At 44.4% G+C, this 13601-nt stretch overlaps 1 protein-coding gene across 2 annotated transcripts in view; it reads right to left on the bottom strand.

Annotated features, from left to right (window-relative positions):
* The window catches only part of LOC124619738 (rab GTPase-binding effector protein 1), a 193626-nt gene that overhangs the window by 146193 nt on the left and 33832 nt on the right, over nt 1–13601 (bottom strand). For both annotated transcript variants that reach the window (XM_047146314.1, XM_047146324.1), the window contains exon 2: nt 5305–5430. In XM_047146314.1, the coding sequence (XP_047002270.1) occupies nt 5305–5430 (126 nt within the window). The remainder of the gene's footprint in view (nt 1–5304; nt 5431–13601) is intronic.

Raw genomic sequence — 13601 nt, 5'->3', positions numbered from 1 at the left:
GAGAAACGCTGGCGGGTAATTTGAAGAGCTCGAAATCTCAGCAAAGTGCTGACCCAATGAGTTAGAAATTGCGACGGGGTCCACTAAGGTATCATGCGCGACAGTGAGCCCAGATACCGGGGAGAAACTAGGCGCGCCTGAGAACCGTCGAAGCCGACTCCAAACTTCCGAGGAGGGAGTGAAGTTGTTAAATGAGCTAGTAAAGAATTTCCAGCTTGCCTTCTTGCTATCGCGGATGACGCGACGGCATCGCGCACGGAGCTGCTTATATCGGATACAGTTGGCCAAAGTTGGATGGTGACGGAAAATGCGAAGAGCACGTCGCCGCTCACGTATTGCGTCACGGCAGGCCTCGTTCCACCAAGGAACTGGAGGGCGCCGGGGCAATTCCGAGGTGCGTAGTATTGAACGTTCCGCAGCTGTGAGAGTAACGTCGGTAAAATGTGTGACCTCATCGTCGACGCTGGGAAAGCGACGGTCATCGAATGTCGCTAGAGACGAAAAAAGTGTCCAATCGGCTTGGGCAAACTTCCAGCGTCGCGAGCGCATATATGGCAGTTGAGGCTGCAGTCGAAGAACACATGGAAAGTGGTCACTCGAGTGTGTATCATCAAGGGCGAACCATTCGAAGCGCCGAGCTAGCGGAACAGTACCGACCGCAAGGTCCAAATGGGATAAATTTGCCGTGGAGGCAGACAAAAATGTAGGGACCCCAGTGTTGAGGCAGACTAGATCCGCTTGGTGGAAGGCGTCTAGCAATAGTGAGCCACGTGGACAAGGATGTGGAGATCCCCAAAGCGGGTGGTGGGCATTGAAGTCCCCAACCAGCAAATAGGGGGGTGGAAGCTGATCAAGAAGATGAAGGAGATCAGCTCGTGCCATTGGTGTAGACGATGGAATGTATACCGTACAAAGAGAGAACGTGTATCCAGAAAGGGAAAGACGGACGGCGACAGCTTGGAAGGAAGTGTTTAAGGGGATTGGGTGATAATGGAGAGTATCATGGAGCAGAACCATGAGTCCTCCATGGGCTGGAGTGCCTTCAACTGAGGGGAGGTCATATCGGACGGACTGAAAATGAGGGAGAACAAAGCGGTCATGGGGACGCAGCTTTGTTTCCTGAAGACAGAAGATGACCGGCGAGTAGGATCGTAAGAGGATCGACAATTCCTCCCGATTGGCGCGAATGCCGCGGATATTCCAGTGGATAATGGACATAGGGTGAACAGAAAATGGAGGAACGGCACCAAGGGTGCTGTCAACTCAACGACTGCTCAGAGCTTGCGACCGACAGCATGGAATGGCATTCAGTCGAAGGCAGAAGATCCTGATCCATAGGTTGGTCAGGAGCAGCTCCTGCCACCAACGATCGGCCAGTTGACCGGCCACCAACAGTGCGCCTCGGCGACACAGAAGATGGCCGAGGGCGATTTCCGCCAGGTGGTGCTGTAGATGGGACACGCCTTGGCGGAGAAGGAGAGGAACTGTGTTTCTTCGTAGCCTTCTTGGAGGTATGTTTAGATGAAGGAGGAACCGATGGTTGTGAAGTTGCAGTACGTAAAAACTCTTCACGAGAATGCTCTTTTTTTGTAGACTTGGCGTCTGACTTTTGGGCTCGAGATTTAGCAGAACCCGACGAAGGGTGAGCCATAGAGTGGGCAGGCGAAAGAGGTGAGGTTGAACGGGCGATCTTTGCGCTGGCCGATCTGACGACCGTGGTACTAAATGTGAGGTCGCAAGTCTGCGTGGCCGCCTCCTTTGTTGGCCGAGAAGAAGCAAGGACAGCGCTGTATTTTCCTTTCTGAGGCACGGTGGGCTGTCGACTGGCGAGTAACTTTCGAGCAGCAAAGGTCGACACCTTTTCCTTCACTCTTATTTCCTGGATCAGCTTTTCGTCCTTAAAAACAGGGCAATCTCGAGAGGAAGCAGCGTGGTCACCCATACAGTTGATGCAGCGAGGGGATGGAGGTGGACAAGCACCCTCATGGGTATCCCTGCCACACGTAACACATTTGGCCGGATTGGAACAGGACTGGCTGGTGTGATTAAACCGCTGACATCGATAGCAACGCGTAGGGTTTGGGACATAAGGGCGAACGGAAATTATCTCATAGCCTGCTTTGATTTTTGATGGGAGTTGAACTTTGTCAAAAGTCAAGAAGACAGTGCGGGTTGGAATGATGTTCGAGTCAACCCTTTTCATAACCCGATGAACAGCGGTGACGCCCTGGTCAGACAGGTAGTGCTGAATTTCTTCGTCAGACAATCCATCGAGGGAGCGTGTATAAACGACTCCACGTGAGGAATTTAAGGTACGGTGCGGTTCCACCCGGACAGGGAAGGTGTGGAGCAGAGAAGTACGCAGCAATTTTTGAGCCTGGAGGGCACTGTGTGTTTCTAACAACAGGGTACCATTCCGTAATCTGGAACAAGACTTTACAGGACCCGCAATTGCGTCGACACCTTTCTGAATAATGAAAGGGTTGACCGTGGAAAAGTCGTGACCTTCGTCAGACCGAGAAACAACAAGGAACTGTGGCAACGATGGAAGAACCGTCTGTGGCTGAGACTCAGTGAACTTACGTTTGTGAGCAGACATAGTGGAAGGTGAGGAAACCATTGCGGAAGAATCCCCCATGATTACCGGCGTCTCCGATGGCGCGCTCCTCCCTTGTGGGGGCCCTCACCGAGGGCACACCCGCCTTAGGTGATTGTTCACACCTCAGGTCACACCTCCCGACATACGGACGGAGGGACCAATCGGCACTTTCGGAAGGTATCAGCTCGGGTAATCACCCCTCCCTGGGCCTGGCCTTTACCAGGGGGTACGTACGTGTCCTACCTGTCTACCCGGGGCGGGGAATTACGCATTACCCCGTCACCGGCTACGCATGGAAGTGCGTGGGTCGGCCTTCAGACACGCACAGGGAGGAAGAAAGAGAAAGGGAAAGGAAAGAAGAGGGGGTCTCAAACGCCGCAGCGGAGAAAAGGGTAAAGAGAAGAGGTAAGGAAAGGAGATGGACAAAGGAAGGAAGAAGACATACAAGCAAGGAAGAAGAAGAATGCGGTACATTTACAAGCGTCCGTCTCCGGACGTAGGCGCAAACCATACTCCCAGAGGGGGAGAAAGTGAAGGAAAGAGCAAGAGGTGAGGGGGGGGGGGGGGGTGAAGACAGGGGATGGGGAAGGATGCGGAAAGGGAAGGTATGCAGCCCGGAAAGGAAGGAAGGCCACATTAGCTCGGGGCCCCGTGCTCGCTACGCACGTATCCACAAAAGAGTTGTGGATCCCCTGGGGGGATGTCAACATTTTGTACAATGTAGCTGCTTGTCACACATTGTCGGTTAACCATCACGAGTTTCTACAGAGAATTGTGGCTTCTCCTCTTAATCGGAGGGTTCAGATTGAGTCTGCTTGTGTGACTCAGCAGTTAAATAATCCCAGGTATATCAAGTGGCTACCTTGAGAAATTATGGTATTTCTGAAACTGCATGATATCTGAACATGCTGTCAACATTATACAACTTGTTTAACTTGCTCATTGTGTCTGGAAGAGAAGTAAATAGACAGTTAATGAGCAAAAGCTGGGCAAAAGAAAGGAAGCTAGAAGAAAAAGTTATGCTCACTTTCATAAATTGACGAGTTATTTTGTCTCCAGCAACACTTTAAGAAATTATCTTTTCAAGTCTGAAAATGTTAATTATTACCATTTTACAGAAGTAATAAATTAAAAGCACATAACCTATGGAGAAAATTTCCCTACAGGAGTTTAGCACAAGGTTTCACTATGGTTGAGAATTTCCTAATCAAATTCCAACATCGTTACTTCACAACAAAATGTCACCACTTACTGAACTTCTCCGGTAGGAGGCTAATGCTTGTATTAGTGCTGCTGAGACTAACGCATTAAAAGGTTTCTGTGGCAATGATAAACGAAATAAAGGTAGACTTCTCCATCATAACAAAATGTCACCATTTACAGAACCAAATTAACGGCAAAGTAAACAAAATTTTCAGCACACCAATAATGGAAATTCCTGGCTGGAAAAATATGTAAAACAGGGCAAAAGTGGTATACCCTCTCCTCCAAGCTATAGTTTTCTGGGTTTCTGGGAGCGGAGAGGAAAATTAATCAGTTGTGAGGTTAAAACTTGAAACTTCCTGGCAGATTAAAACTGTGTGCTGGACCGAGACTCGAACTCGGGACCTTTGCCTTTTGTGGGCAAGTGCTCTACCAAGTACGACTCATGCCCCACCCTCACAGCTTTACTTCTTGTCTACTACCTTCCAAACTTCACAAAAGCTCTCCTGCGAACCTTGCGGAACTAGCACTCCTGGAAGAAAGGATATTGCGGAGACATGGCTTAGCCAAAGCCTGGGGGATGTTTGCAGAATGAGATTTTCACTCTGCAGCGGAGTGTGCGCTGATATGAAACTTCCTGGGAGATTAAAACTGTGTGCCGGACCGAGACTCAAACTCAGGACCTTGCCTGCGAAAGACAAAGGTCCTGAGTTCGAGTCTCGGTTCGACACACAGTTTTAATCTGCCAGGAAGTTTCATATCAGTGCACATTCCACTGCAAAGTGAAAATCTCATTCTGGAGTTGTGAGGTTGGTGGCAGCCTGGCACAGTTTTCGCCGAATCAATCAAGTAAGTTTCAACTCTTTTAGTCCTGTATTGCTGCTTTTGCTCTGAGCAGCTCACAGTTTGTGAGGTAAATTCCGTAACTTGTGTTGTTTTTTTCAGTTTCTTTACTTTTTTGGATCTTGGATCCAACTTTAATTCGCATTTGCGAGATGCACAGTCTTTGGAAAGCCAATTGCAGTTCTACAGCAATCTTATGTTTAATTATAGGTATCCACATGAGATACTTAAACTAGTAAAGGAGTTTTGCTATTGGGGGGAGCAAAATAACTGATGATGCATGGTGCACAGAAACACATTACAGGAAATAGTATTCACACAAGCTTTTGAGCTCTTGGTCTTTCTCTCGTAAAAATAGTTACAGTCACACACAATCACACAGACATCCAAACACACAATCTGGCAGTCACAGCAAGTCAAGTTATTTATTATCAATTATTAACAGGAGTTGCCTGGGAAGCTGGAGATGGGGAACAGATAAGAAAGGATGCACGAGGGAAGGAGGGGATAGTGTGAGGCAGGTCTCTGATACATGACTCAGCAGTTGCGCAACACTAAAGAAGTTCAAACAGTGAGTGTGTGTGTGTGTGTGTGTGTGTGTGTGTGTGTGTGTGTGAACTTTGAGAAATTGGGGCAAAGAAATTGAGACATGTACAAACCCTCTTTCTGCAAGTAAAGCTCCTTCAGTTTGGCTCTCTGTATACCAAATTCTTCTTTTGCTTGCTGCTTCTCTGTTTCAAGCTCTTTTATCCTTTCCATTAATTCTGCAACCCTTGACATCACACCTGTAAAGAGTAATATTTAATTTTAATAAATGTGGGAAATCTAACATCACATGACAATTCAGTTCAATCAGTATTTACCAATATTAAATCAGTCAACATATAACCATTGTATCATCTTGCTTCATGAATTCCACAAGTGGGGCAAGTGCAAGCACAATGCAAAATTCAGAGTGCGGAAAGTAGTACCACAGGAGATCTTAGGCTTCACTGCTAATGCTGTCATTAAACAATCAGAATGATGAACTTCACTATGAATCTAGAATACAGTCCCAAGAACCATGTCAAGTATTATAAGGGTAGACATACTGTCTACAAGGGATGCAGTAACTGTAGGTGAACTGCTGTGGCACGCCATCCACCAAGTGCGGCAGTCCGACCAACTATGAGCCACAGCATTTAAACTCCCACGACTCCACACTACAGCAGCCAACATTCAGACCACAACAAGAAGGCACAGTGTGGGCCGTCAGAGGGAGATACTAGTGAAAACACCAAGCCATCAATCAGTAAGATCTCACTAGGCCCACAACTGGCAGTTCATCCACCAGCTAAAGACTGCTATTCATTTCCAAAGTTGCCACTGCTGCTGCTGCCCTGCCCGCTGCTTGCCGATATCTGACTCTAATGCCACACTTCTGGCGACAAGCCCTACTCAGTGTGACATTTTTGGACTTTAAGAGTTTTTCAGTGGTGACTACTGACATTCTTTGGACCTGGACACCTCAAGAAGAAGTTGACCTCTTGTTTCCTTTTTAAACTCCAGAATCAAATCAATTTTGCTCAAAGTCCTTTCAAATTGTGTGTTAGTAAGATGTTAAATGACAGCACTTCCTGTTCTTATTTTTTGGGAGACGTTTCAGATTTGTAATTGTTAATTTATTTACGTCAGCTTTGAGAAGATGTAAGTGATCATGGCAAATTTCAGTAGTTGCAGGCAACTGACTCTAAATAATGAAAACTGTGAGGTCAGCCAGATGAGCACAAAAAGGAATCCACTGAATTTTGGTTACACAGTAACACACACAAATCCAACAGCCATCAATTCATCAAAATACTTAGGGATTACAATTAAAAATAACTTGAATTGGAACGAACAAATAGGTAATGTTGTGGCAAAAGCAAAGCAAAAACTGCATTTTATTGGTAGAACAGTTCAAGATGCAACACATCCACTAAAGAGACTGCTGCAATATGCTTGCCCGTCCTCTTTAGGGAGTGGGCTTACTGCAGCACAGTATGGGTTCAAAGAAGGGGAGCACATTTTGTATTATCACAAAATACGTGAGAGAGTGTCGTGAATATGATATGTGAGTTGGGGTAACAATCATTAAACTGTGGAGTTTTTCAATGCAATGAGATCTTAAATGCAATTTCAACCACCAACTTTCTGCTCCAAATGCGAAAATATTTTGTTGGCATGCACCCACACAGGGAGAAATGATCATCATAATACACCAAGAGAAATCAGAACTCGTGCAGAAGGATTTAAGTCTGTTTTTCCTTCACACAGCTCATGAGTGAAATGGCAGAGAAATAATCTGAAAGTGCTTCAGCCCGGTACCTAACTGTGAATTGCAGAATAGTCATGTAGGTAGAAGTAGATCTTCAGGTATCAATTGTTTAATCACCACGTAAAACATCACATTCCTTGTCAAAGGGCAGCAACAACGTTTCGTTGCTAAGATAGCACTTGTATCTAAGGAATATGCTTTTTACAAGAAACTAAATGAAACTTTCTAATACAGGCATTTTATAATTGATACAAGTCATAATACTGTAAACAGATGATGAGTCATAAACTAAACTAACAATGTCAACTGTACATATAATTTGGACACTATAAGGAAACGGATAGATTGCCACTCACCATAAAGATAACCCGCTGAGTTGCAGACAGGCACAACAAAAAGATGTTACACATTACAGCTTTCAGCCAACACTTTGATCAGCAAAGAAAATGCACACACCTTCACACACCAAAGCACATCTTGTGCACACATGATCACTACCACTGGAAGTTCTGACCAGAATAACAATCTGAGGTGGTGCAGTAAAGAGAGAGGGAGAATGGGGTACTGGCAGCCTGACAAGACTTACTTGTTCTTGTTTTTGGGTACAAAAAGCAACTTGGGTCATACACACCCATGACAGAATCTTCGAAAACACACACACACACACACACACACACACACACACACACACACACACACACACACACACAAGGAGTTAAAAACGACTACACAGAAAGTTCAGTCAACAGAAGGAAAGCCAGCTTAAAACAGGGACTTTGAGAAAGGTCCATAAAATATGCCATAGAGAAACAGAGGCCCTGAACTAAATATTAAATGTCCTTCATCATATTGCTACGATGGATAAAAAGTAAAGCACAGTCAACAGAAGGCACATCGTTCACTAAAACATCGGACAACTCAGACAGCAAACATAAATGAGAACATTAAGTGGTTAAAAACAGAGTTCCCGTCAGGAAATGGCGAACCGTCAAAGGTTGAGGGCAATGAGCACAAAGTGGTGGGGGAGCATCACTTAACAAATGACGATGGCTAAAAAGACACTGCCCAATATGCTACCTAGCTATAATGATCTCCTCACAGTGAGTGGGCCAAGAGGAGGTCATCCAAGCAGATGGGAGAGGTTTAATTCCCCAGAGCTTGTTTCTTTGAAAGGAAGACCAGTGGTGACGCCAAAGTGACACCACCTGCATGACAACACAGAAATCATCAGAGGGAAAGGAAAAACTAGTGGGCCAAGATATGAGGACTGCAGCCTTGCCAGCATTGTCAGCGGCCTTTTTTCCCATCAGACCTTTGTGAGCAGGAACCCACATAAACAAACATCACAGTGCCTCCATCATGAGTGAGCAATTGACAGCTTTCCTGGACCCATTCCACAAAGGTATGAATGATGTACAGCACAAAAGAGACTCTGAAGGCCACTAAGAGAGTCGGAGCAGATGACATACTTGAAAAGCCTGTGTCGCTGGATGTACTGTGTAATCTGATACAGGGCAAAGAGCTCTGTCGCAAATTCTGAGCAGTGTTCTGGAACATGATACCAAAAAATGTCGGTGCCAACGATAAAGGCACACCCGACACCATGGTCAGTCTGAGAGCCATCAGTGTAAACCAAGATACTACCGTGAAGTTCTGTGCGAAGGTCGTGAAAAAGGCTGGAGTAGTGTCCTTAGCAAATGAAGGTCAAGGTGAACACATGCCGCCGCACAAAGCCAAGGTGGTGAAGAGTTCAAACCCATCGCGGAAATGGCAAGTAGTGTGAAGTTTAGTTGCCGGAGCAAGAGCCAAAAGCAAACTCCAGGAAGTAACAGAAAGAGGGACACACCCCATACTGGCAATCAAAGGGGTAATTGAAGGAGGAGGCATAGTATGGGTGACAAGGCATTGGAGACAAACAGCATGCATATCTGCTGAGGAGAAAGTCACTGTGGTATGACAGCGGTAGTTCGCCAGCTTCTGCACACAGACCCTCAACCGAGCTAGTGTAAAAAACTCCAGTTGCCAAATGGATGCCATGATGGTGGATAGTATTGAGATGGCATAAGAGAGATAGACGTGGACATGCATAAACAGAACACTCATAGTCTAATTTTGAATAGGCAAGGAATCGGTACAAACGGATGAGGGTGGTCCGATCCGCTCCCCAGGAAGTACTGCTGAGAACATGTAGGACACTAAGGGACTGTGTACAGTGAGCGGCCAGGTAAGACACATGAGAAGACCAAGAAAGTTTCATATTGAGCATAAGCCCCATGAATTTCGTAATGTCAACAAATGAAAGAGCAACAGGCCCAAGATGTAAAGCAGAGGAAGAAACCAACTGTGCCGCCAGAAATTCATACAAACAGTTTCGTCAGTGGAAAAGTGAAAGCCACTGTCGATGCTCAATGAGTAAAGACAATTGAGAGATCGCTGAATGCTGCTCAAGGAGACAAATCCGTGGAGAAATGCAACAGATTGCAAAATCATCAACGGCCTTCACTGAATGACTGAGACCAGCAGTATTTTTGTAGAGTTGTCAGTGGTAACAGACAACAAATCTGGATGAAATAATGCAGAAATCAGTGTGGGACGTAAAACAAATATATCCATTAGGACAGTGTGGTGAAATTTGTTGTTAATGGACTAAGGCAACACATGACCAAGACGAGTGCCTTTGCTAAGAGCATGACATCACCTGCAACACCTCTCCTGGACTCATGACCATATTGGTTGGATCCTAGATGACTGGAAAACCATAGCCTGGTGAGATGAGTCCGAATTTCAGTTGCTAAGAGCTAAAGGTAGGGTTCAAGTGTGATGCAGACCCCCCAAAGCCATGGACTCAAGTTGACAATAAGGTACTGTGCAAGCTAGTGTTGGTTCCATAATGGTGTGGGCTGCATTTACATGGAATGGACTGGGTCCTCTGGTTCAACTGAAAAAATAACTTACTTGGAGACCATCTGCTGCCATTCATGCACTTTATGTTCCCAAACAATGGAATTTTTATGGATGACAATGTACCATGTCACCAGGTCACAACTGTTTGTCATCAGTCTGAAGAATATTCTAGACAATTTGAGTTTTGTAGTATAACAGAACAACTGTGCTGTCTGAGACTCAAGACATGCTACTAAAAAATCTGAGGATATTAAGATTCCTCGTGCAATTTGCCTTGAGCTGGTGTACTTATGGTAACTATGTTAACATATTGGCAAAAATGTGAAAGTTTCAATAACTTAAAGAAACTCGTTACAGAGATCAAGTTCTGGGCATGGATGTACAGTTGTGTTCCAACAAAACTGCACAACACGAATTTTCCATTGGTCGGGATCCAGTTATGTACTTTGTGTATGCCCCTCTGAAGTTGGTGCTCTGCAGTTTGCAATAACGTAAAGCTGCAATACAGTCAAAGGTCATCCACATACAATGACTGTCACACACTAAGTCATGATAACATTGACAGTGATGGCGATAGCGAAGAGGGTTACGCCCAAAACTGATCCCTATGGGACTCCAGTTTCCTGTATGTATTGGTTGCTGAAGGATGGAAATTCTGGATAAAAATAGGAAAGCAGCCCCATACGCACCATTCGTGCAGTACAAACAGGATGTGATAATGCTAAGTGGTACTGTACACATTCTGCAGGTCAAGGAACACAGTGATTGGAAATGCACAAAAGCATTGCACACTGCAGATTCCAGATAAATCAGGTGGTCTGCTATGGACAGTAATGATCAAACTCCTTTGAAACTGCAATTAATGTCCTCTGGCTTCCAAGCAACCCCCCCCCCCCCCCCCACACACACACACACACACACACACACACACACACACACACAGTTGTCAGATGATTATTATTTCGATTAAGTTACGTGGCCTATTCATTAGAGAAACTAGTCAATAATTAGCCAAAGTCTGAAGGTTTTTTCCTTGTTTCAGGATAGGAATAATAGTGCCCTCTGCACAATTAGGAGTGGGAGGGGGGGGGGGGGGGGGGGGGGGGAACTCCCCTTCTCACCAAATAATACTGAAAAACCCGAAGATGTATTTTATGCTGTCATTACTAAGGTGTTTCCTAACTCAATTGTCAATTTTATTGGGTCCAGAGGCTGTGTCTTGACACACTGCTGAAGTTGTGAGGAACGCTTATTCAGTAAATGGAATACTGTATGATTCAAGGCTTGTGCATGGAAGATTATGCAGTTTCACTCCACCAGTGTTCTGGGTCCGGAAAATAGTATGGTAGTTATTGCATGCGGGTCCTCCAGTGAAGTGTGCCATGAAACATTCAGCAATGACCTTGAGATCAGTACAAATGTCACCACTAAGGGAGATGCCAGGAACCACTGTAGACATTAGACATTATGTGGCCACAAATGCAGCAGTAATTAGTCCATATTTGAGACAACAGTGTGCTGGCCGTCATAGATGATACATATTGTTCTCAACACTTTTTTTTTAAATTAAAAACCATGCCTTCACTCAAAGTCTCTTGAATGCTAATAAATGTACAATAGAAGGATGGCATTTGTGTCAATGAAGTGCCTTGACTTTGCAGCTGTTTCTTCAGACCACCATGGCATAGGTTTACAAAGGGGAGGTCCTGAACAATAAGATATTGTTGCTTCAGCTGCTTGTATAATCTTGTCAACAGTATCTTCTACCACTGCCTAAATGCCCCCATCTTCAGTGCTTTCTAAAGCTGCTTTGGAGGTGAAAGCTTGCCAATTGGCTTTTCAAAGTAATCAGTGTGGTGCATGTTCCACTGGTTGGTGGTCTGAGAAAGCGGAAGTGACAGGGAAGTGGTCACTATCACAGAGGTTACCATGGACGTACCACTGGACCAAAGATGACATGCTCAGGCTGCAGACTTGTGCTATCTATGGCTGAGTATGTTGCATGGGCCATACTGAAATGTACTGCTACACCAGTATTAAATAGGCAGACTTCCAGTTCTGAAATTAATCGCTCTATTTCTTCCGCTCCATTACATGCAGTTTCTCTGACCCACAGAGGATTGTGAGCACTGAAGTCCCTGAATAGGAAGAAGTGGGGAGACAGCTGTTTCAATAGCTCCACCAGCTTGTGATGTGGGTACAAATCTGTCTGGAGATGAGTCGATATTCATATACTATTACACTAACACAGACACCAACGACCACAGGTTCTAATGCAGTGGTTAGTGGCACCTGTGCAATGGGAGTTTCAGAGCAAATGAGCATGCAGATTCCTCCAAACACCCTATCAACATTAACACAATTTCTACAACTTAATTTTTAATAGAAGGGAGTTGGGTTTCTGAGAACCTTGTCTCCCGAAGTCAACACCAACTGCAGAGTAACAAGCCGTTAATTGACAGAGCTCAGCCCAATGGCAATGGTAGCCATTAAAGTTTCATTGAAGGAATGGCAGACTTGGATATGAAAAAGCAGTGAAGAGGAAAAGAAAATATGAATTACTTTGCTGCTGAATTGTGTCTACTTCCATGTATGATTCTTCTCATCGGTACTTAAAAGACTCAACCTCGGGAGAAGGTGGGGTGGAGGGCAGATCAACCAGAGCAGCAGATTTTGGTTTAACAGTGATTTTAAAATTTTTTTCTAACCCACACCTTTTATACTATAGTCAATTTTAGTGTTAACTGTTGTAATGTTATGAGAACTATGTAATGTATCTATTTATGATGTAATGTCTATCATTTGCCATTAGTGAAACATTTCTTTTAGACTTAAGTTAGAAGTAACAGTAAGTGTACTAAAGTACGGTATTTTGTCTGATATTTTTTCATGTACTGTGGCAGAGAATAACCACCTCCAAGGGAAGTGATACCAGTGCATTTCCTTACTAACTGCCACTTGGACCTATTGAAGGTGTGGACAGCTTAGTGACAGAGAAATTGTGTAAAAGCTCATTAAAAGTGTGAAAATGTTTGTGGAAAATACTAAACTGAGCAAGTGAAATTTTCTGCCTGAAAGTGAACTGCAATGCGCAGTGTAATTAGTTTTTTTTTGCAACCTATGAGGATTTATTTTGTTTAGTCCGGCAGGACTTGTACAAAGTGATATGTATCTTAAAATGTAATCTTCGCTTACCCAAAAAGGACATCACTTATGATGCAGATGCTTAATTTTTTGTTAAAAGTATAACTTGTGGATATTTTGTGCAATTGTACAATATATTGTATGTAAATATGCTGTATGGGGATTTCATATGCCCCGTTCATATTCAGGGTGTACATAAAGTCCAGGAACACTTTCAATTATTTATTGCACAAGAACTAAACACTGTACAGATGTCATACATATTGTGTTTTGAAGGGAAACTCAAAGTTGTTTTTTTTTTTTTTTTTACAAACTTTTGATACTTGAACCATGAGTGGTCCCGTAGACGTCAATACGGTAATGAAATTCTTGCCATACCTGTCCCAGCATGGCATCATCGACTGTGACAGTCACTTCCTGTATTCTCTCCCGTGCAGCTCTACTACATCACGTGGTAGAGGTGGTACATACACTAGTTCTTTAATGTGTCCCCACACGGAGTGAGATCTGGTCATTAGGGAGCCCATTTCATGAACGCCAACACACAGAAAGCTCGTTCTGCACCTGAACTCACCATGTTTGCGAATAGCACTGACTATCGGAAAATCACCT

The sequence above is a fragment of the Schistocerca americana genome, chromosome 1 (assembly GCF_021461395.2).
Source record: "Schistocerca americana isolate TAMUIC-IGC-003095 chromosome 1, iqSchAmer2.1, whole genome shotgun sequence".
NCBI classification, from domain to species: Eukaryota; Metazoa; Arthropoda; class Insecta; order Orthoptera; family Acrididae; genus Schistocerca; species Schistocerca americana.
The sequence above is the reverse complement of the archived record's forward strand: the minus strand, read 5'-3'. Positions and strand labels throughout refer to the sequence as shown.